Source organism: Prinia subflava, chromosome 25 (assembly GCF_021018805.1).
Source record: "Prinia subflava isolate CZ2003 ecotype Zambia chromosome 25, Cam_Psub_1.2, whole genome shotgun sequence".
NCBI classification, from domain to species: domain Eukaryota; kingdom Metazoa; phylum Chordata; class Aves; order Passeriformes; family Cisticolidae; genus Prinia; species Prinia subflava.
This window is the reverse complement of record NC_086271.1, coordinates 2,048,315-2,073,519: the sequence shown is the minus strand read 5'-3', so window position 1 is coordinate 2,073,519 and position 25,205 is coordinate 2,048,315. Positions and strand designations below refer to the sequence as shown.

The following is a 25,205-nucleotide window of genomic DNA, read 5'->3' as shown; positions in this document are numbered from 1 at the left end:
CAGCTTGCCTTTGGACTGAGCTAAACAGAAAGCTTTGTATTCGGTATTTCTGAATTTCAGAAGTCTCATCTAGTCCATTGTTTTTTTCTCTGACAATAAGCTATGGGGTGCACTGGTGGAAGAAGATCAGGAAAGTGTCAAATAATGTTTCTCCATATGTGGTCTTCCAGTTCCCAGCAGCATTCAGTAGCATCTTAGTTAATAAGGAATATTTTCTCTGTTTCTTGCCTTAGTGTCTGTCAACTCCCTAACTTTCTGGATGCCACAGAATTTTTATGGTCCTTTTTTGAAATCAACCAGTGCAAACTCTGCATGTTGTCAGTAGGTCCCCTAGAATTCATCCCTTGGACAAGGAGAGCCTGTGTAGGACAGCAGTGCTCAGCTTTCCTCCACAAACCTTCCTGCTTTTCTTTCTTCTGTAGGAAGCACATTTGTTGTGCTACTAGAGATAGGAGATGAAAAATAGACCTGGGGAAAACTCTCCAAGGGCAGAGCTCAGCACACAGAATGTTGAAGAACACAAAAACTCATTAAGTGTCAAGAAAAAGAACAGAAATACCAAAGGGTATAATGGAAGAGTTCTGACAATTCAGAGGCTCTTGCTAGGAGGGCATTCATTGGATAATTAATTTCTTGGAAAGAAAAGGCAGGCTCTTTAAGCTAAGTGATATACTGACCTGGAAGTGTGGATGCTCAGGTTTCCTTCTCACATCAATCTCTGTCAGGAGATTGCCTCTCCATGAGCATGGATATGTTTAGTGAGTATTAAACCACAAGCTGCAGGGCATGAGCTAACTAGCAGCAAATAGTAAAGAGGCTTCCCTTTTGAAAGGTTATTCCATAATTACCCAGCCTTCCACAAACCTTGCTTTGAAATATATTTTTCTGCCTATCATCTGATCTAATTTCTGCGCTTCTCTTCTTTCTAGGTGTTTTTAATTTTTATACAAGTCAGAAAGGTGAAAACTCTTTAGATCCTGATGGTTTTTCAACTCTTCTGCAGAGTTTTGTCTTTGTGAATTAAAGCAGCTCAATCTTCTTGAAAGAGGAAAATACACACAAAAAAAGGCATTTATTTTTCAAATGCATTTAATATTAGTGTGACATGTTTTCAGAATATGAGTACAGTAGTCCAGAAAGAGGCACTGGCCTCTTCTGAGCCTCAGGCTTTATATATAACAGAAGTTAAAGGCCAGCAGCTCTTTGCTTTTAGAGTTGATTTGCCCTGATGCCTTCAGGTGTCATTGCTTCTATTCATCACCTTGAGAGCCTGTCCTCAGACTCAGAGGTGTGTAAATGAGCTAACTAAGAGAAAACATAAGTAATCTTTCACTACAGAGCATGGGCTTCAATGTTTTGTCCACGTTTTCTTGATAACTTAACTGTGCTCCTTCACGTAGAAGTATGATATAGATACACCTAACTAAAAAAAAAAAAAAAAAACCAAAACGAAACAAAACAACCCACACCAAACAACAAACCACTTTATTTAGGATGCTGACGTATCTAAAATTACTCCTGCATTGCTTTAGAGATCACCTAAAGGAAGATCCATGGCTGATTTTGCAGTGAGCTTCTCTGCTGATGGTAGTGATACATGTATCGAACACTGTGGCTAAAACCAGGGCTTACATTTTGTCCACCAGCACCAAAGCAAGTTCAGAGTCTCATCTCCTACCTACAGAGGGATTTAAGAGAACTTGCCAAAAATAATCCCCAGTCTTTTAAATTACTTGAATCAAGTCGGGTTCTACACTATTTGACTAGAAATTGAACACCTAACCTACATTTGACAGCAGCAGTGCTTTTCAGTGATTCGTGTGCATCAAGTACAAACCATTGACTTCCCGGCCTCCTAGAGGTGTTTCTTGTCTGTATGCCAGAGTTTAAAAGGGTCCGCTTTTCTGTGCATAGATGTCCACATTAAAGATTTAAAAGATACTTGACCCTCAACAGAACAGAGCTAGACTAAACCTTTGGAATATTTTTAGCATTTATGAAATATATAATGAGTTACATAATGTTGTTTGTAACATCATTCTGGGAATTAATTTACTTGGACATATTTATTTAGCATCACTGTGATTTATAGAATGCTTTGTCAAAATCAACATTTTGGGGGAAATATTTGAAGATGTACATCTGAGGTCAGTATTGGATGTGTCTCCATGCACTTGCACACATTCACTCAAAATATTGAAGTGCAATAGCTCTGACATTCTCTGCACATGCCAACAAACACAGCTTTTACAGAAGGTTCACAGAAGATGTTCACATAAAATATTCATGATATTCTTGCTAAAAGAAAAACCTCTTTCAGACCTCTAAAGCACTGTTTGACAGAAAATTGGTTACAGTCTGATCTAGCTTTGTATTTGGATATAAATAAGAGCAGGAAAGATTTGCTGGAATGAGTGTACATTTTATGTTTGCCTTTGTTACATCACAGGACGAGTAGCAATTAATGGAGTGAAAAGATGACAGATTTCCTAGTGATTTTTAACCTGCTTATTTCATTTTCAAACTTCTGAGATCAATTTAGCAGCAGGAAGTTCTGCAGAGCAATTTGGTTGCAGCTGACCCTGGAGGGGTTGTTGCTGAATGAGACTTACTTAGAGCTCTGTTTCCGTAATGACACCTCCCTGCAATAAATGACACCTTCTTAACCTCAAGTTGTATTTCCAATCAATTTATAGCACTACCCAAGTTACACCAGGAGGCTGGAAGCAAAGTTCTCTGAAGAAATGTGTCACCACAGGTTGTCCCCACATCACAGGGCACCTGGCAGTGCTGGAATTGTATTTTTAACTTACATAACACACGGGGTGGGACACATCTTTCTTCACGCTGATTAACATCATTTTAGTAGCAATCTGAGTCTGCTGATAAACCAGTTTCTCCTGCCTCCGTCTCTTTTAGCACAGTTTTCCTTAAAAAGGAAACCCCATAAGGCACTCTGCCTTCTCTTTTTGAGGAGTCCTGCATGTCAGGAATAGTTCCCCAGGAGAGCACACAGTGCAATTTCAAACGTGGCTCACCACAACGTCTGAGTCAGGAGGAGCAGTGAACAGCACAACACAGAGCACTGGAGGCTGTGAAAGCAGAAAATCTGCTGGTTCAGGACGTAATGTTGTGTTACTTCTCCTGTAGGTACCACAACAGGGTTTATAATCACCATAAGGAGTGATAGGAGGGGAATGGACTTGCCTGGAGTGGCCTCTTGCACCCTTCCCTGGTTTTTGATCCAGAGCAACAGGGCCAGAAGAAGCCAGTGAGGAGAAGACCCTTTTCTCCCCAGCTATCACGTTTTTACTGTGCCATTCAGCCACAGAAGTTGTTGCCACTTGTTGAGAGCTGATGTACCAGTCCCACACAACCTCAATTTTGCCTTCTAGCAAACAAGGAGAGAGGGCAGCTCTGGTTTCCAGAGAACTGTTCCCTCAGGAATCCCACTGACCTATTAGATCTTTAAGTCTCTCATTGCCTCATGCTGCTCCAGCCCTAAAAGACAGTGGAAAGGAGCCAAGAACCTGCTTATTCTGATACAAATCCCTTTGGTTGCCAGAGGTCTGTTGATTTGACATTATTTCCGTTTATGTGACAGGCAACCTGGTTTAGTTTTGCATATTTCCTTTTTTTTATTTGCATTTGATTCCTGGACTCACACCCTTCCTCTATGCCTTTTTGAACTGAATTTGTCCCTCTTGCTTCAGACATATAGAACATATAAAGTAACACCTTAAAACATACATTTAAAACAAGCATTTGTGTGATTTTTTTAAGGGATACTAGTTTAAAAAAAAAAAAAACAAACTTGTAACTGAGATTTTTTAATCGTTCATTGTGTTATAAATTGTGTCAAAAATCTCATGGTATTTTTACCTTTGAGGTTTTGCACATAGATGTCATCAGAGAGAGCAGAACAGCCACACAGTCTGGCTGACAGCTGAGAAGGGCTTATTTCACACTGTTGTTTTAACTATCTTCTACTAAAATCCACTTTGAAGTATCAGAAGCTGTGTAGGTCCTATAATAAGTAAAGATTTAGGAACGCTTCTGTCTGAAGCTTGAAAAATGTAGAATGGCAGCACGTTCTGTAAGTGAAAGGAAATCTGTAGTGTTGCGAAATCGTGTGGATGAATAATTACTGTCTCCTTACATAAGATCAACAATAGATGAAAGAGAAATTAGGCAGCAAGGAAGAAAGAATTGCATTGTGGAATTCCAAAAAAAAAAAAAAAAAAAAAAAAAAGAAAGAAAGCCATGTTGAATCTACATTTACCCTGGAGGAAATATGGGGGTTGTGACTATCATGACCTTTAGCTCATAACACTGTAGCAGAATCCAGTTTTTGACAAGGGTATTGGGTTTACTTGGCTTCCATCCACCATTTCTGAGCAAGCAAAGGAGATCTGAAAGGGGAAGGACCTTAAGATGGAGGGATAGATGATAATTATAACTTGCTGGAGGCCTATTTTCAGTAAATGAAGTGCTTCAAAAGAAGCACACTGCTCTGCTGTCTTTTGAGTGCAAACCTTTAGGGAACCAGTGTAAGAAAATGAAGTAAAAATACTTTTTTTAACCCCAAACTTGTTAATTTGCTAGCTGTAATGCTTTGTCAGGGAAACGCCACACTCAACTTTGAACTCCAAGGTTAGTGCCAGTAATAGTATCCCCTCCAAGCATTGTAACTGTGAATTACTACTGAAGTGATTAGGAAGATAAGAGACTGTTATGGGAAGAATCAAATATCTTACCTAGTCCCTGTACTAATTGAAAGCAAGCTTGTGTGGTAAGAGAACAAATTCTTGCTGAATTCACTATAAACCTGAAGATGTTTCATCCATGTGGACATCTTTAATATATAGAGATGGGTTATGAACTGGGTGGTTTTTTTTATAAAAGTTTAATATCTGTTCATATTTCTGTGGTTTGTTTCCCATGTCAACTTGTGCTTAGGTTTTAGTCTTTCATATCCACACACTCACACTTCTAACAAGAAAGTGCTCACATATTGCAAATAATGGAACTTACTGACATCCACATTGTACATTAAGATAGCTCAGTCAAAAGATTAAAGGAAATCTCTGGAGCACAACCAGAAAAGAATATAAACAGAGGTCTCCTGGATCCCTATCACATCCCTTGTTCATAAGATACTCTTTCTTCCCTTATCCTACAAAGATAGCAACAGAAAGATGAATGAACAAACACAAAAGAATGAAAGGATGAACTGCACCTCTACTGGAGGATTAATAACCATATTGCAGGAGCAAAGACTGCTCTGGATGGCAAACAGCACAACTACATCCTTCAGATGACAGATCATATGTTTCACACAGGTATTAGTAATGCAGGATGAAGACTTCAGGCCTCTTAACTTCCCTGGAAAATCCTTGGCAAATAGCTCAGATGATAAAACACTGGAGGCACTATCGTTGATCAGGAAATGTTGTTTCATTGCTTCCAGTTCTGTTACTGGAGTAAAATGTCTTCTCTATGAGAGCATCTTTTATTACCTTTCTAGTAGTCTTTCTAGAATCAAAAGTAAAAGCAATATTTTTCTTACTGTGCCCTGAAATAGTCTTTCTTTTTTTTTTCCAAATGTGGCATTGTGAATAAAATCTCAGTGCTCTTATTATTGATGCTTATAATATAAAATCATACTCATTGTTCAGTAGTATAGGACTTGTAGTATAGTTACAGAGTATAGGCTGGTGAAACACTGTAAAACTGTAAGAGCATTTTCTGGTATAGAAAAAGTGCAAAGAGTGTTTTTACCATCTGGAAGAACACTTCAGATATGGACCTTGATATATCTCTATTCTGTTTCATTGATTTGCTAACATTTTTGTTTAATTGGCTTGGAATTACTAGATAACTATAACTTCTGTAGTGTTAAGCATAGTTTACTGTTGGTTTAATTTGTGCCATTAACCTGTGATTGAAGCTTGAAGAAACCCTTTCCTTTTCATAACCAAGAAAAGCATTTTTGTTTTCTGACCCAGCACAGTCAATGTAAATTAGGCATTCATTGCAGCACTGATATCTCTTCCACCCTCAACTGTCCTTCTCTTACTGCAAGAACTTGTTCCCCAACAGGAAGAATGCAGGCTCCCTGCAGGATGCTAAAGCAGGTTTCCTCCTCTACAGGGTGAGCCTAGGAGGGATTAATGAGTTTTAAAAAAGAAGCAAGGGGTTTGAGCAGAGTTTAGTCAGTATTTCCCCATAACTGCAGTTGAGAAATGACTGAGACAGGAGGAAGAGGCAGGGAGAGGAGTGGATTCCTTCCTCTGAAGGGAAACCCCTGCTCAGAAAGCAGGTGATAAAGCCCTATATTTTGGTGAGTGTAATCTCTTCTGTACCTTGAAGCAGGCAGAGGTCTCAAGGAAAAAGAATATTTAGTTATGAAATTTGCATTATTGTTAGTAACGGCATAGAAACAACAAAGGTTGGAAACAACAAACTGAATTAAACACGTGATCCCAAATGGCATTATTTTACATATTGAGACCCCCAATATTTTACATACTGGGACCCACAGCCTTCTCATGAGGATGGTGTCCAAAGGAATGAAGTTGCAGTCCTCCCCACAGCATCTCTACAGTTCAGAGCCCACTTCCACTCTCTCCTCTCCTCTCCAAATTTGTATCTGCTGGCACTTCTCTGGTTTTGGGCAAAACAGATACAATTCATGGGGAAGGAAGGAGGAGGAAAAAACTGGTGCAGATGTTCTTGTTTGGTGGTAGATTTTTTAACAAGAAAGTGAATGAAAGGAGAGGCCTTTGAGCTGTCATGGTTGCTTTTCGCCAAAGAAATAAGATTTGAAATGAGATATGAAGGGCTGAAAGATTCCATGTATAAACCAGTATCAGGTGAGCTTTTCTCATCAGCTGCCATAGGGTCTGAAGCTTCCTCACCATGAATGGGCATCCTATAAGAGCTGTTCACTCCTGGAAACAGGAGACCTTTTTTTGCCAACTTTCAGGAGTGTGAAAAAAGAAATAGCACAATTAGAAAATGCACTAAAGGAAAAAAGCATCAGCAACCCTACAGATCATCTATTTTGAAATCAGTTAGAGATAATGGAAGTCAGCTTCAGAAAAAGTGAAAATTTCTAGGGAAAATATACTTTGATCCAGTCACTGTTTAAAATAACATTTTCTCTCCTGTATCTAGTACATGAGAAAAAAGGATTCTGAAAAAGAGAAGCCAAAGGAATTTAGAATAAAATCAGCTCACTCTGAATTAAAGAATGAACTTCCATTATTCAATAAAAATTTGAAAAGACCGAGGAGCTTATCAGACTAAATTAAATGAGGAGCTCACCACATTGTAGATGACTCATCATAATTCAAGAAATTTATAACAGAGTAGAAGAAAACAGATGGTGCAAAGAATCCTCCATACAAAACAGATCAGTGCCGAGCTCAAGACACAGAAACCACCCTTCAGCCTAGGACCAATGGCAAGAAAATGCTGCCCTTAAAGTGATTAAAACCCATGCTGCTCTTCTAAGCATTTCTTTTTTCAAATGGTTTCATTGGGTAACCATATTAGAGCTCTCCTGCCGCTACTGGATTTGAAACAACTAATTAGAAGAACTTCCCATTGATTCATCATAGGGACATTAGAGCAGACATTAGGGGGAAAATAGGATTTTCCTATCTTACAATCTTCTGGTTAAAAAGTGGTTTAACAATAAGTGGATAGGATCTCTAAGATCTAATTGACTTCTGCTCTGGTGAGCAACAGTTATAAGGAGCTGAAATTTCTCCACAGAAATAAATGCTCTTTAGTAGCACTTCACAACAAAAGAAATAGAAACTTAGCTAGCTGTGCTTTTAATTACTTGGTTTAATTTGTCTGTTTCTTCCTACAATAAATTTCTGACTGGAATCCTGTGTGGCAAAAATAGGATTATCCTTCTGCACATACAGGAAATGGTCAACGGTGATTCTTCTGTGCCTTTTTGTTAAAAAGTACACTCTTTTTTTTCTTGCTACAAACACAAATACACTTTTCCTATTCACAGCTTTATGTGCATATCTCTGCATTTGGATTTAGAGGATTCAGTGCTGGCACAGTGCTACAGGTGTGATGTGAACCTTTCTGTTTGAGCTTCTTGATTTCAAGCAAAGGTGCTTTAGGGGAGATCTAAAGTAATTTTGTTCTGTTAATTTGCAACTGAGTTGTTCCCCAGGAAGAAAACTGGCATTATTTCATATGCTGAAGTTTTGAGAAGATCTTCCAATGCACCATGACTGTGCCTTTGAAATGCACTTCATCAAACGGAAGAATTACTGTGTTGATCTCTGGCTGAAGACATGCATGAATTGCTGTATAAATTTGGAAGTCAGAACACAAAAATCCATCATTGCAGTACCTACATAAAGCTTGTGAAGTTTAGGATATAATTTGAAGACATGTTATATGAGCAGTCTGTATTTTATAAGGCTAAAAGAACCAAGAATATAATTTTATCTACAGCTTAACCTGCTGTTTTCTGTCATCAATCCTAATAATTTTGCAAGGATTGGGTTGTGTGACCAGCGAGCTCCCAGATGCAGTGGGGTGAAGCTGCAGTGTGCTGGGAAGGTGGCCAGGCACACAGGGGGTACCAGCTGTGTCTGACAGGTTGCTGTAGCTCCCTCAGACCCACCTGTAAATCACAACTCAATGCCAGTGAATGACTAAAATAACAAATAGTAAAGCAATTTATGTGAGCAATGCCTTCCTAGGCCCTTGATCAGTGTTCAGCAATTACAAATCCATGTTTTCTAGTTCCTGGTTTCCTTTAAACAGACCTGACTTTGTATCTTGCTTGGAGAAGTTGACTGTACCCCAGAGAAATATTTTGAGAGCTCAACTTCACCCCCAGTTTCAAGAGTCAAAATTTCATTTTAACTGAGGTAGTAATTATACCTACCCAGGGATCACATCTTGGTTCAAATCCTGTGAATGCTCTATATTTATTAGTTTGTGTTTTATTCTTTTCATTATGCTGTTTAAGGACTTCCTGAAAACCAGGTTAATGCTTTATTCTTCATGGCAGGAAATCTTTTTTTCTTTTTTTTTCATCCTCTGATACCCTTGCATCAGACCTGTGGTGAAAGTGGCAAAAGTGTAGGAGTTTCCTGAGTAAGCTCTTACATTTTGGTAGGGTTTTTTTCCTAGTGTTATGTGTTTAGTTGGGTTTTGTTGTTTGGGTTTTTTTTAAACAGAGAGGACAAAACTATAATCCCACAGAATAGTTAGCCAAAGGGAAGATTGGCAGGGGATAGTAGTTAATTTTCTCTCTCAGGTAAATACATTATCACAGAGAAAAAATGTGTACATCTCTGAGTAGTTTCCCTTTTTTCAAAAACACATGGGTTTGTTTTCTTCAGTGTTCATTTGCATTCTAGAATTTATTTATTGTTTTCATTTCTTAAACCTCCTGAAATGTTTACAGGAAAGAAAACTAAGGCGTGAAATTTTGTGACTAGAAGCAGATTCTCTTTTCATTTTCCTAGGGAGAGTCTTTCGTTCATAAGATAAAACCAGAAGTCATAAAAATGTGTCATTTTTAGGAGACAACTCCATGGAAACTTGGAAGAAGTTAAATAAGATTCAGAGGAGAGATGAATGGGGGAGAGTGTGTAATAAACTGGTATTTTTTAGTGGAAAGGCAAATAGTGAAATCTGTGAACCACTTATGGTAGCTGGATTGTTGATCTTGGTTGTGTTCAAGACTGTTGAAACCCAGTCATATTCAAACATATTCGTGACACATTCAAACCTAGTTGAATGTGACTGGGTTTGCTGTAACATTTGCGAAAGCTGCACATCAATACTGTTGAAACCACACTAGTGTCTGCAGAATATTTTTACATGCTTGACCAGATTAATAAAATAAGCAAAGATCGTTTTCTAGAACGCAGTCTTCGCACCATTTGAAATCATTGCAGAGATAACCATTCTCTTCCAAAAAGGCAGAAAAGGCAGTTCTTGAAATTGGTTAACCCCACAGTGAGATAATTTGGCTCCTGGGTGCATCCTTGCATGCTGGGCCCCTTGCAGAAGCTGCTTTTGCCCCCAGTTTGCCCGTACCCCAGTGCAGGGGCCTCCTGAAGGAGCCGGCTCCTGGTGCACACAGAGACCCCTCCAAGGGCTCGCCAGAAACGCCCTTCCTAGGAAAGGGATTCATTGCCTCTGTTGTAAGCTGTGCCACTTTATTCTGTCCCCAAGAGTAAACTGCATGTGCATCCCATTCTAACATTTAATGAAGATGAGCCTGCATGCAGCGTTTGCTGCCTCTGAGGTGCGGTTCTGCTGCGGACACGGCGCTCTTGGCTGGGGCAGGCACGGCCCGAGCGTTCCCTGCTCTGTTTTTGCCCACAGCCATTTTTCAGAGGCTGCTCTGTGCTTCAGCAGAGGAGTCACCAGCGTGTACTTGAGGCATTAATTCCAGGTTATATGGTTTCCCTGAGAACTGCCATCTGTCGTGCTTTTCTGTCTGGAGGTCACTCCAAGTTGCCTCGGGTTGGTATCCTCAGACAGGAGGTTGGAAGGATAAACCTGTGCTTCGTCTTTAACCCTTAGTTATCCTTTTCCCTTTCAGCACCCACCTTGATAGGTATGGTAAGGAAGGACTGGGCTTCCCAAAACAGCATTGCCCTCTCCTGGCAAGAGCCGGACTTTCCCCATGGAGCAATTCTGGACTACGAGATCAAGTACTATGAGAAAGTAGGTCTCACTTACAGCATCACCCACACTCAGATCCTAAAAAGCAATGTGTTTCGTATTTTTAATAGTATTTGAAAAAAAATTTTCCGTTGACCCCACATGCAATGCTGTGTATGCTAGACGTTCTATTTTGTGCTGATTCTTTGTTGTTTTGCTTCTAACGTGTTAATGACTGTCTTGTTTTGCATCAGAATTGAGTAAAGCAGCAAGCAGGTCGTACATTTATTTGTCTTGTAGTAACTACATTTACCAACATGGATAAATGGATCACATGCTTGAACATGTTTTGATTTATGGACTAAAAACTTCATATTAGAGTGACACTGACACAACAGAATGAAGGTGAATGGGAACGTGGTTTCATTTTGAAGCAAAAGATATATTTCTCAAAGCCAGAAAATATTAATATGCACAATTAATTTAATTTTATTAAGTTTCAGTTCATGTTTTCTTCTTCACTGTGTAGCTCTGTATATTAAAAAGCACAGTTTGTGTTATGACAGGGGTAGATGTAACCAGTGACACTGTAATCGCTCAGCCTTCCCAGGAACTCTGAAACAGGGGAATATCAGCATTCCTGTTCTCAGCAGAAGTGACAAAACAGGGGTGTTGTTGCATGCTCACAGGAAATATGATAAGAGTGAAATGATTTTCCACTGGATCTAGTATGAATTTATCACAAAGACATGCCTCTAACAGCGAGCAAAAATGCAGGTAAAGTTGAAGAACATGTTAAATATGAAAAGGTCAGAAATTCTATTAATGTCTTAGGGAGTCAAGAAAAAGGCAGAAAACAGTAGTCTTAGCTACTAATAAACACACTAGGTAGAAAAATGGGACAACTTTTGCAGTGTATCTTTATCCCTTTCTAGCTGTCATTTACATTTAATAAGGAAAGGTTTTGTTCTGATAAACACTATAAAAAATAGAATGTCTTCATCAAACACAACCACTCAGTCCCTCAAATTCAGATGGTTATATCAGTTTCTTAACTTCTTAAAGCTCTGAAGAATTAGGCAATATTCTAATTTTTACAACTATTTACTGCTATTTCTTTTAAGGTTCCTTGTTGACATTTGAAAAATTGTCAGGATATCATTGGTGAGCACATTAGGGGAGCAGCCTGCTTTTAATTATCAGCAGTAGGAATTCTGTGGCTCACAAATGGAAGTTGTACCTTGCCATTGCCTCCCAGAGTTTCCTGGAAGATACATAAACTTCAGAAATCAAATAGCTGCCCAATAAACTGTAACTGCACTCCACAAAGTGGGGCAGTTTCCAACAATTTGATAAGGAAGACAAATTAATGATGGTGAGCATGGAACATAAAGATGCATCTTTCCATGCATTTCCAGAACAAGCAGAGGAAGGGAAGGAGCCTACACTATGCTAATTATGCAAGGAATTTGCACTTACACTCTTGAAAAATACAAATTACACACAGAGAACTATCAAGAGATCAAGACCTCTTTGTGAAAAATATTCTTTTGAAAAAGACTACCAAGTTATAAAGAAATAGAGAAGGAGAGTTATCCAGGAGTCTCAGTAAGTTACAAGTATGGAATCATACATTAATTTCAAAGTACAATAAAGCAGTCCAGTAATTTTTCTGCTTTGAAGTACCTTTTCCTATATGACCTTCATTTCTTCAGGGAATTGCTGTAAAACACTCAGAACCTCACGAAATATTGTCTCTAAAAATGAAAATAAAATTTCATTGTGAGCCAGTTGTACAGATTTGTAGTTTCTTAGGAATGCACCGGTACATTTTTATGTGGTTGTCTGGTGAGATGTCATTTTGTTCTGCAGCCCTTCAGCCAAAAATACAGTGAACAAAATCTGACCTAGGACATAATTAGGGAGCTGATTTGGCCTGGGAGAACAAAAATTTCTTGACATTCAGTCCAGGATTCTCTGAGTTCTGCCACAGCAAAGAGAAAGGGTTTTCTGTTGTTGTGTGATATAACCAGGGAGAGAATATCATGATCCTGAAATAATTGCCTTGTTGAGGCCCGGTAGTTGAAATACCTGATTTCAGGTAGATTGTGAATCATTTTGAAAACTATGTCTTGGATAATGAGTGAGTCTTTACAGCAATATACAGAAGATTAGTTAAATTATCTTTGAGATCTAAGATGTGTTTATAAAAGCATTTCTTCATAGACCTTCTTTGGGATCTTGAGATACTAAACATTGCAAATTATCTCTGTTGATACAGAGTGCCTGCCCTATTCTGCACTCTGTCCATTATATTTTGTCATCTCTTGATATCATCCACAGACACTATCTCTAAAAGAAAAAAATCTCTCATGGGCAGTATTGTCTTCCCCTTTAAAAATCAAACTCATCAATATAGTGCCATTGCTAATTGCAATTAGTTTTTCTTTTATACTTTAAACTATTACTCAGACACTGACCAAAGCTTGCAGTATTTTCAAGATTCCAGGGCATCATAATCTCTTTAGCTCTTATCAGAAGGGTTTCATGTTTGAGGCAGATGAAGGAGTGGGGCCCTGTTAGAGCCTTGTAATGACACCGAGTCCTTCTGTAGGAATTCCCTCATGGGAAAGGGAGCACAGCACACACACATAAACCTCACCAGCTGCACTGCAGCCTGTGCAGCTGAACTGGAAAACGCTTATTCCTCCCCTCTCCATCCAAACCCATAAAGTTAATCATCAAAAATTAATGCTCCCTAAGACCTGAGTTAGGCATACCAAGCTGTGCACCTATCAGCAACTGTATTAAGTTTGTTCTCCCACGTGGGCCAAGCACAGCAGCTGGATTACATTTCCTGTTACACACAAGATAACATATAATTAGCTAAGGAAGCCTGTCTATAGAGAAGGGATTTTAATGGAATGTATCCAAGCAGTAACCCAAGGCATTGCAATGAAATCTCTAAACAGAGAAACCAGAGAGTATCTTTAGAATCAGCATTTGGAGGAGAGGGCTGATATTTCTTTGCGTTCTTGGCTTTTGATGAAATCTAAAGCCAGATCCCTTTGCCAAAATACTTCATTTTGTTGGGAGACTCAATTTGCAGCTCACAGGCAGTTTTCACATAAAAAAAATTAACCCGCCTCCACAGGACAGTGAGTGGACAGGATATGTAGGATGTGAGATATTACTTTTCCTTCATCCCAGGATTATTTAGAGTTAAATTAATAAACAGTAAGTGAGAAAATAACTGAGCAGTAGAGGCAAGGGGGAAATTAGCTTTCCAATGAGATTTGAAAAAGAGATGAAGAGCTGATGAGGCAGAGAGATAGAGGAAAGTACCAGATTTAAAGAATTAGAAAGCAGCATGACCTTGTTAATTTTTCTATCCGTCTACAGCTGTCTTCACTTAACTTATATAAGAAACGATGCTCTGTCTTAAAATCTAATATTAAACCAAAGACTGCTATTTCTTTGAGTAATCGTTAATATGAATTTAAATGAACCATCCTGAATTTGAGTGACAGACCTTTAGGTAAATTACATGATAGGAATAATGAGAAGTTTTAAGACTCTCAGTGCATAATATTTTGAATGACAGAAATTATTTTTATAGGGATTAATATGGCAAATTATGAACATCATGTGAGGTTTAGAGGACTCCAGATGTTCACCTGTGTCTTCTCCAGCTAAGGAGATAATGCTTTATGATCGCACATTAATCAACCTGAGCCTGCCTGAGTATGGGCTGGAATCAGCCCCAGTGAACAGGAGCCACATGTGTTCTCATTAGATAAAATAAAGACATTTCTCATAAGAAGCCACCTCCAGTAGATCAGATTCAGTCCTCAGAATTTCTGGGTGGAGTTTTTGAAAGGTGCAGCAAAATCAGTCATTTCTCTTGTAAAGCCCTCAGCCTTTCTGTGAGGTCTGCATGGCCTGTGTGAAGCTCACTGACCCTCAGCCTGCCTGCTTCTTAAACAGCCAAACCTCTCCAGTGTCCCCAACTCTTCAGTCACCATTTTGCACAATGTTTGAGTTAGAAGGAACACATTTTTCTACACACAGTTGTTACAACTCCCCTATTTCCTTTAAGCACCAGCCGTTGCTTTTTGGTTCAGATTTTTCTTCCATGGCAGATTTTTATATCATGAGGAATAATATATGCAGCAGCTCCCAGTGGCATGAGGCTGAAGGGAGCTGGGGGCTGTGTGACATCACCCATGGGGCAGAGGTGGATTGTTTGGTACTGATGTGGCTGGGTTTGGCATGTTCTGGTTCTTTCTCTGGGCATCTTCCTCTGTTGTTGCTATCCCTACTGAGTGTCCTTAACAACCTTTCTAAATTGTAAAGTCAACATCAGTGATGGGACTGGGGAACAGGTAGAGACTGACAACAGTAGGGATAAGCATCTGAGCACTTCTGGCCATTTATTGAGTATACACAGTATAAAAAGCTGTTTGCTTCAAATGGTCAGCTGGGCAATTTTTATCTTCATGCTAATAATTTTTTTTTAATGGATAGTTTTGTTCTCTAATATTTTTCAAATTATTCAAATAATTTAAGGCATAAGTAGCAATCTGCTGCCTGCAAGTAAAATGTTTCTGATATGACTGGAATCAAGAAACCTAGGACTCATACAATAATACATTTTCATTACATTTTCAGCAATTCTCATCAAAACAAGAGTTTTGAGTATTTGGGATGTACAAGAGCCTTTGGGCAGTAGTTTTAGGCAGCCCTTAGTGTTTGTTCATTGCATGTCACAGGGAGGCTCCAGGGCTCTGAGCATCCTCGGCCCTTCACAGCTCCTGGGAAACGAACCATGTCTGCTGAATGTTTTTAAAAAATAATCACTACAAATGTGCTTTGGGATATAATCATTAAAATGAAATCTCCTAGCTTATTTCAGCATAGTAAGTGGTGTTAAACAAGCTTCTCAGTTTTTCTGGTCCGCTGTTATTAACCCAGTTTCCCAAGGGAAAAAATGTAAAAGCCTCAGATTTTAAAAAGAGGGAAAAAAAAAAAAAGTCTCAGAACTGCTGAAAATGAGAGTGACTAATTACCAGACTCTCAGACCAGGTATAATTTTTGCCTGCAGGAAAGAACCTAAGGGCCTTGCAGCAGCCATTATTAATGACACCGATGTAATTACTATTAGGAGAAAAAGAAATCTGGCATCTAAATATCAATTACATGCAGCAAAAGGTTTATCAAAGAAGTTCAAAGCTAGGCCTCTATTATATGCCTGGTTTGGCTTGTCTACTAATCACTGTTGTCAATTATTTAGAAACAGCTCCTGAACTTTCGTATTTAATAATAAAGCAGCCTATAGAGGTATTGCTGTTGTTCCTGCTGAACCAAAAATTCTCAATGAGAAGTATAATGCTGTTTAAGCAAGCCTGGTGGATTTGATATTAAAAAAAACCCCATACTTAGGTCTCTGCTGATCTTGTGTTCTTGCCTGCAGCAAATACCATTTTCTCCAAGGAAAATTACATGTACTGTGCTTATTCCAGTAACTGCTAGAAAAGCTGTACAGAATGCGCAGAAAAAGTGTATTAATGGCTTTGAATAAGTGGTTTTCAAATGCTTTCAAGGCCATAGGAATAAGCATAGGAGGTATTCAAACTATTACAAGACAACAAACAGCCAGTTCCATAACTCAAATAAAGCTAAGAAAGCTAAAACCATTGCTGACAAAGATTGGTTGCTAATAAAAGGAATTTTTAAATGTTTTTTTCTGTCCATTACAGCATTTGAATCTCAGGAAAAATAGTTGTCAAAATTGTGCACTGACACGGCAGGAATAATAATAATAACGTTAACCTCAGGTCTCAGTGTTTAATGCTAAGTATGTGTTTAGGTGGGGTCAAAACTCAGAAGCAGCTATTTTACAAAGCAGAAAGTTTCAGCTAAGGACAACATTTAGATGATGTTGCTGAATATACTGTAAAAAAGAAATGTTTGCTCATCAGAGATAATGTATCAGTTGTACAAAGGAAAATGATAAGGAGTTTAACTTGTTTAATCCTGAATTAACAAAATAGAGAATGGACTCCCAAAGCATTTTATTTTTGTTATTTCTGGTATTATTAACTGCCTGCAGTGTGTTCGTTCACCTTTGAGTTTAGGTGTGGTAAGTTTTAGTTGCATATGATAATAGAGTTGGAGTTCCCTCAGATTCCTCAGTTCCCACCATTAAGACAAATTCACTAGTCAGACTTTGGGTTTGAAAGTTGGGCAGATTTTTACAAAAAAGAATAGCGAGTTTTGTGAGTCATGACCTCAATATAACAAGCATACCTTCCAAAAGGTGGTCATCTAAATGAAAGTGATTTCCTTATTTATAAATTAAATACAGTGTCTAGGTCTCCATTTCTCTGAAACCACTCAGGATGTTTCCTTTAGACCCTCTTAAAATACAGAGTAGCTTAAAAGTTCCGAAAAATCCTCTGTGAGCCCAAACTCTTCTAAAAACTGAAGCTCATACAGTGCTTTTCATAATACACAAACGACTTACTGTTCATAAATTGCTGATTTACAGCCATAAAGGTGGATTCACAGATAAAATCAAAATACATACTTTGAGACATGGGTTTATATCTTTGTCTAAATGAAGGACTGTTCAGATATCATTTAATTTACAGTTTCTTCCTGCAATATTCAGTGCATTCAGGAGATACCTGGGGAGGTACAAAGGTATACATCATTTTAGAGAGTAAAACCAAAAAAACTTGCTTTTTCTCTCTCTCTCTTTTTTCTAAGGCTGCATTGCAGTTGTACTTTAACCACAGAAAAGGACAGGATATTAGTTTTCCTCTTTGAATGGTCTTTTTTTCACATTAAATGAAGATGAAGCCACTGACTGCATAGTGTTAGCAACCTCTTTTTTATTAAGTAGCAGTGATCTCAAAGCAGTCACTCTGGGAGAAGGGAGGAAGATGCAGAGGGAAAGAGGAATCTCATTTTAGGAGAGCCCCTCCGTTTTAATGCACTAAACCACGACTTTCCTCTTCAGTATCAGTAAAATCACTTTACTGTGTATTAAACAAAAGCTGTGGGTTTGGTGTGGGGGTGTGGTTGTTGGAATCAGAATGAACATTAGAGGAGCTTTTAATTTAAATTAATAATTTCATGAGCCAACTTGAATTCACAGAGGTTGTACCTTATTCAGTAACTCCCCATGTGGTTTTGTTAGGTTTGTACCCAAATAAACCCACAAATGTTTATTTGATTGATTGAAAGAGCAAAATGGTACCATTCTCTCTTTTTCTTTTGAGTTTTTTAATGTATTTGCATTAATAGTTTCAAAGTGCCCTTTCTTGATGTGCTTGTTGGGATGGCTGAGTTAACAACCTATTATTATGTACTCCTTACCGAGCTGTTAATAGCTTTAGAGTCTTTTGCAGGAATTCACCTGCTGCTCATAAACACATTTCTGTTGCTGTAGGAACTTCACCAGGTTGATGCATTTTGTATTTGCAATGACCTTGCACAAACCACCTGGTTTTCACACATAGACAAGTATTCATATTATATTAACAAATTCTCTAGTGGCTGGAGCAGCTCTTTTTAAAAAGGTATTGGCATCTATTTGTGAATTTTGTTAACATTTTTTCAGATTTTTTTTTCTTCTTGTTGTTTTTGCCACCACCAGAAATGATATTTCTGCTGAAGTTAGCTACATCAGAAATGCACACTTCCCCCCAAAAATTGAGCAAAAACTTGCTTTGTCAGTTTTGAAAGTGCAAAATCAGCTTTTTGATTTACTCGCTAGTTTGTTTACTTTGCCCTTGAAATTCATGTTCAATTAATTGGAAAAAAAGGTTGCTGTTTTTGCTTTACACCCCATTAACTCACCCAAGTGTTTGAAGAAAACATAAACTTAAGGAATATGCTGTATTTATTGTTGATGCATTGCCAGGTTCTGCACTACAGTCAGCATACCAGAGGTGAATCCAGCCCTTCTGTCTTAGCATTACAAGATAGATGTTGGCTGTTTGCCTGCATTGAGACACAAAAAAATCTCACAAATACACCAAAAATGTGATATTTCAGTGACTTTTCAGTAGCTATTATATGTTTACATCTGAAGAGGCTTGCATAATGAAAAACAATGCACAATCTCTATACAGAAGTCATCAGGTTCCCTATTGCCTCTGATTTATCATTTGTATTGCAGTGATTAAAGTCAAACATTAGTTAGTGTCAGGCTTTGTGTTTCAGAGCCAAAATTCTTCCTCTGAAATGGATTTTTGTTGGATGGTTGTAATCTATCTTAATATTGTCAACATTATTCAATGCTTATAAATCCCAATTTTCTTTGAAAAGGGAAGTTTTTGTCCCAAAGAAGTGTATTCACAGTTAGCATATGAAAGACTTGTTACCATTTAACATTCATTCATATGGTCTGAAATGAATCTTAATGATTTCAGTCATTTTTTCCAGAATAGCAAATCTGAATAGCAATCTGAATCAATTCAATCTATAAAAGTAGATATTTTGCTTACATACATAGAAGTGATAGCTTTATTAATACCACTGAATTTGTTTTCAAGCTGTTGTGTATCAATAAGGATCTTTTCTGGATTTGCCAGGCAGGAAACGTTAAGTAGCAAGTGGAAAGAGAGAATTCTGCATTAGTCTGCTCTTCTAATATTAAAAGTTATGTATGTAGAAGATTCAAACTAAGCTTAAACCAATCTCAAAATAAGCCCAGTCAGTCTACCTGTCCTAACATCCTAAAAGGCTGAAAGACATCCTAGAAAGGAGTTGGAAAGACATGATTCCACAAGAGGATTTAATGCAAAATGTGGTTTTTACGAGGCTGTTTGTAGAGCTGCAAACATCCCACAGCAGTTAAAATTACCCCCCACAGCAGTTAAAATTACCCAGCAAGGTGTTACAAACCTGACAAAATATTCAGCACTGAAAGGGAGCCCTAATCCAAATCCTGGCCCCTGTCTGCCTTTGAATATTGTAGGGATTCTGAAATCAGGTGAATTAAGCCAATTTGTCATCAGCACTGTTAGAGCTGAGTTCTGTGTAGCTGACTCAGTGCTGTACTATATTTTTGAATTGGCAGAATCACTTGACTTTCACAGCTTTGAACAGGGTTTTTTTGGGAAGGGTTGTTTGGGGGTTTTTTTTGTTGCTTATTTTTTAGGGGTTTTTGCAGGGGGCGAGGTTGTCAAAGCAGATTGCTGGCTGCTCCATACTTCAGCAAGTCATATCACTGTAGAAGTCTTCCTAAGAATTGGATGATTGCTCTTGTGTTGAAATTCCACTTCCCTTGTGAGAGGCTTCACACTTCAGTGGGAAGCAGGATCACCACAACTTGGAGTTGTGCCATGGAGGGACACAGCAGTTGTGTGTGTCCAGCTGGGATGTTACCCATGCTGATAATCCTGGCTGTGAGAAGATTGCCTGCCCCATGTCTCAGCAGCTTGGACACCTTCAGGTGTTTGCACTGTGGCTTTTTTCACATCACATGAGTTGTCCATTTTTGTTACCTTTCTCCCAAGGTCTTGCATTTTCAATTTAAATATTTCATTATCCGGTGACCTACTTCCTATCTGTAACTAGAAGTGCTGTTTCTATGATATACACAGATATTTTGAAATGACTGAACCATGTTACTGATATTGATTATTATTCACTATTTCTTATAGACAAAACCCTAAAATATATTAAATAAAATAGTCAGGAAGCGGATTTAAAAAAAACTCACAATATTTTTTAAACGCAGTTTGGAATTAAACCTGTGGCCTAGGGATGTTTTGGAGGCCACAAGCAAAATTGGTTCAAGGAATAATGAAGGAAATTCATGGAAGAAAAGTCCATGAGCTGTCAAACACGATGAAGCAAATTTAGTTAATTCAGAAAGCTGAATATTGCTGGGCTCTGGGGGAGTGTTAAGGGTAAGCATGGGGAGAAGGAACCTGCAGTGGCATCAGGACCTCGGTCAGAATTGTGAACTGTGAACCTCATGCACCAAAGGAATGACTTGGGAATCAGGCCCCTGGCTGTATATCCATAGTTCTCTCTGCTTGTTTCACAGCAAAGAAAAGTCACAGGAGCCTTCCAGTCTTCAAATTTTCAGGATTGCTTCTGTTTCCTGTTGCACTGTATTTGGCAGCAGGTTTATTAATCATTATGAAGTAAACCTTAGCATTAGGTGTCCCAGGAGAAACTGCTTTACTGTCCTAAGGTGAATTTTGAGTACTACTTGAGTTGAATTTTAACATTAGAAATTTAGTTTGTGCTTGCAGTAGCTTCCTGCTTCTTTCCAACTGGAAAATTGAGTGAAAAAATAAGAAAAATCTTTGAGGCAGCTGGAGAAGTTTTTCTTTTATATGCAGAAGTTGGAGAGACTTCTGGAGATCCTGGTGCAGAGGTTTTCACTGGTAAAGATTTTTTTATTAGCAAACAACTGTTATCAGAGTAGCTCATTAGTGCCAGAAAGATAGGATTTAATATCTGTGCTCATCTGAAACAACTCAGGCCATGTTCTCCAGCTGCCTTCATTATATACTATGTTATATTTCACTCTGTTCCATCCCTAGTTTAAGGCACAGGCCTGTTTTTATTTCATTTTAATCTCCTTTGTCAGGACAGTCAGATCTGTCCTGTTGGCTGCCTTCACACCTGGCAGTCCCACTTGGCCCAGCGTGTGAACCACAGAGCTTTTGCTCTGCCCAGCCCTCACCTCCCCGTGCTGCTGAGAATTTTAACACTGGTTTAGAGCCTCCCTGTCCTCATCTCTCTCCTCATTTAATTTTCTGCTTTTCATGGTTCACCTCACATCAGCTCATTTCTGCCTTTCCAAGTATATAAACCAATTAAAATGAAGTTTTTTCTGGGGTTTGACCTTTCTATATTTTCTTTATGATTGGTTATCTGTTCTTCCCTTTTTCACGTTGACAGCTTCACTTTATATATGGAGAAAGTGGTGAGCTGACTGACAGGCAATCAAAACACAAAATATTGAATGGCCAAACAGGTAAAGGACACTTGAGTGTTTCAGCTCCCCAGACTGTTACATCTCAGATTAATCAGGAGGGAAGGGAGAGGGTTACAACCTGAAGGGGCTGATGCCTTTAAGTGCTGTACATTTCTCCTCTGAAGCAAACACTCAAGCCATTGGCAGTTTTCTCTGTGGCCCTGTTTTTTTGCTGCCACCCTTTTCTACTTAGTTTAGATTGGTCCTCACATCTTCACAATCACTTTTCTAAATTTACTTCAAGTTTGTGGTTTAGCTGAAAACCAAAGATTCAAGGGTTTCTAGGAGGAGCATTTTTTAAAAAATCTGAGTGGTATCTTTTACTTACCTTACTGTGATTTTTCTTACCGCTCTATGTTACTGTAAAAATTTACCTAATCCTGTTATCAGATTGTAATCAGTAATTAATGTTAGAAGCACTTTTTTGAACCTTTAAGTCATCTCGAAAACCTTCTGCCAGCATTCCTGTTATGATGTACTGCAGGTCAAAATAGTTTTCTAGGAGAAAATCACACATAAAGTTAATGAATATAAAAAAGCTTTCAAAGGCAGAGTTTCATAGGTGTCATTAATTTTATTGATTTGAGTGTAATTAGTCCTTACCTGCAACAATCTGTGTAAGGTGACAAAGATGCTATGACTAGAGGCCACAGACATTCTGAAATTTTATTAGGAAAATATCTTATTGTAAAGAAAGAAAATACTTTTTAAGACTTCTTGGGGGAAAATTAGTTGTTAAAGGAGTATAGGCTCTATAAATCAGAGGCAGTTTCCATAAATTAGAGCTGTGGAGACTCTGTTTTTATTGATCACAGAGAGTAAGTACAAACTCCACAGTTGGATGTTATTTGTCTTTAATAGATTCTATTTGAACTGATTAATCAATTAATGAGTATACCTAATAATTAACTGCTGTGTTATCCTAATGGGTAGCATTGAAGTTCAGGTGACTGTGGAGTGCCAGCATAGCTGACCCCATGGGAAAAGTAGGGGAGAATTTGGAGATTTCATTGCACAGTGGACTAGAGCTATGATCAGTAAAAACTGCTGTCTTCCAGAATCATGATCATTTCTTTAAAGTAATCATGCTTCCTCTGTAGGTCACACTGTGTGTGTTCCTCAGACTGATGTATCTATCCTCTTTCCTAGAAAGAGGAAAGATGTGACCAAATGGTCTCATAAAAAAATCTTTTTTATTATTGGTGCTTTTATTTAAACATTTATAGTGCCTGAATCATGAAACTCCCAACTCTTCTTTACTTTAATGTGGTATATACTCAGCTTTGACGTTGTGCTTCAGTGTGCAGGATAAAGACCTGGTCCCTGTGGTATATAGATTTAATCTCTATTAGCACTTCTTTCACTTAAATAACAGGGCTCTGAAAAGGCCAGGCAGGATTATGTGGCTTAATACAGAATTTTCATGTTGCAGGACAATAGATATAAACTAGAAAATGTGTTTGCAAACAGCTGATAGTAAATTCAGTTACTCTCCCTGGATTTTTCTGCACACACACACTTGAAAGTCGTGGGTACAATAAGTCTCTTTAAGCTGGCAGAAGATTTGGAAATCCCTTTCCCTAGGGTCAGTTTAAAAAGACTTTTGTTACTTGTGACACTGAATGAGCTGAATACCTCCACTGTCTTTCATAAAATAAACCAGACTAAGAGTGTATAGCTCTCATTATATATTCTAAAGAATAGGAAATTATATTTAGTTATCTTTTAAAATTGCTAAATTACAGACTGATGCTATTTTTTATTTCAGCCATGTCTCTTTTTGCCACTCAAATATTAATGCTGACAAATCTTGTATGCCTGAAAGTACCAGGATTTTATCAGTGCTTTACTGGTAAAGTTAATCTTTTTAACATTATTTCGGCACTACAAGCAAAATTCTGCATTTCAGCTTTAATTTCTGTTGTTTTGTCGGTTTTTGGGTTGTGGTTTTTGGTTTTTTTTTGCACTAAAGGTTTTGAGATATATGATCTTTTTCTCACCTATAACATCAGAATGTAAACTCTGTGATTACCATAGGAGTCTGTGATTTAATGTGATTAAATGTCATCGCATTTTGGTTAGTCTTTATCAATATTTATCTTATATGTATCTACAAAGTCTCCATTTCTGTGCTCTTTTTCTCTGTACTAAGGTGGGGATAACATTAGAGAGCAATTAGAGCCACAGGTGTGGCATGTGAAAGTTTATTTATGTACAATTAAATATGTGTAATGTTATTGGGGGAATCCCCTTTCTTTTAAGTACATGAGGAAAATGGTATTAATCATTCACAATAACAGAACATCTGGAAATTTCTGCTCTGCTGCATTGCAGAAGGAGAAAGCATTTCTTTAGTGTTTATCCTCTGATGGTGCTACTCCATTAAATGAGGTTGTCTAGTCTTAGACCATTAGCACCATTGTGCCTTCCACTGAGCCAGTCTGTTCCTTTAGATACCAAAAAAAATGCCTTATCTATAAAGCCAAGCATAAAATTAGGATCGATACAGATTCAGATAGGCAGAGGTGGCTGCAGGGAAGAATGTGATTCTGAAAGGTTTTCCTGTTCATGCCCAGAGCAAACTCCCATGGATCTGTGAACACTGTCCCTCCTAATCAGAACTGAATCCATTTACAAGAGGAATCACACAGACAAGAAGAAAAATACAATTTCCTTAGAATCAGAGATAGCATTTTCAAAGTTCAGAATGTAGTTCTATTTAACTTGGATAGGCAGTCATAGATTTAGTATTACATTGTGTAATAACATTGGTATAGCTTGCATTTGGGGTATATTTATGTTTTAATTACAGATTTTCACCAAGATAAATTTGTAGTAGGCTATGGAAGAGGTCTTATGAATTTCTTTGTATCAGATTGTGTCTCATGGTTCTATGAGTATATTATATTAGATATACTCCTTTAACTCATGCTTAACCCCTCAGCCCCTGTGTTCTCAGAGCTGCTTCTTCTGACTCCTTTGCCATCTAACAAATGCTGCTCTCGTACTGATGCAAAAGATCAGAGCATTTCTTGTGTCCCTTTTCTTTTTGTGAACACTGAACGTACATAGTGGCCAACTGTGTGTTATCTTCTATGCCATGGGTGGCACAGCCATATCAGTTAAACTTTTGTTTTATTTTGCAGATTTTGTAGCAGCCCTCTGTAGTTATCAAGTACAGAATAAATGTAGTCCTTGGCCTTTCCCATTGATTCTGGCCCTGTCGCTGTCTAGGTCAGACATCTGTCACAAGTGATAGATCCTTCTAGCACACAAAATCATGCTTCCTTTTGATGGAATCTAAAGGATGTGCATGATAAGTGGGTTGATGTATATTTTGCCCCAACATGAAAGCAGGACCTGGAGAAAGCATGCACTAACATCCAGGAAGTACATTTAAGTCCTTCCGTTTAAAATTGACTTTTTGAACACAGAATCCCTGCAAAAGTGAGTGCATATGGTCTATAGCAAGAATTATACACAGCAGCTCATACTTCTGTGCAGACTAGAATTGTGGTTTTTTGTTCTGAGT

The 25,205-nt window shown here is 38.1% G+C and overlaps 1 protein-coding gene across 2 annotated transcripts in view; it reads left to right on the top strand.

The window, feature by feature from the left end:
• EPHA6 (EPH receptor A6) overlaps positions 1 to 25,205 on the top strand; it is a 367,586-nt gene that overhangs the window by 239,488 nt on the left and 102,893 nt on the right. For both annotated transcript variants that reach the window (XM_063419479.1, XM_063419478.1), the window contains exon 6: positions 10,604 to 10,728. In XM_063419479.1, the coding sequence (XP_063275549.1) occupies positions 10,604 to 10,728 (125 nt within the window). The remainder of the gene's footprint in view (positions 1 to 10,603; positions 10,729 to 25,205) is intronic.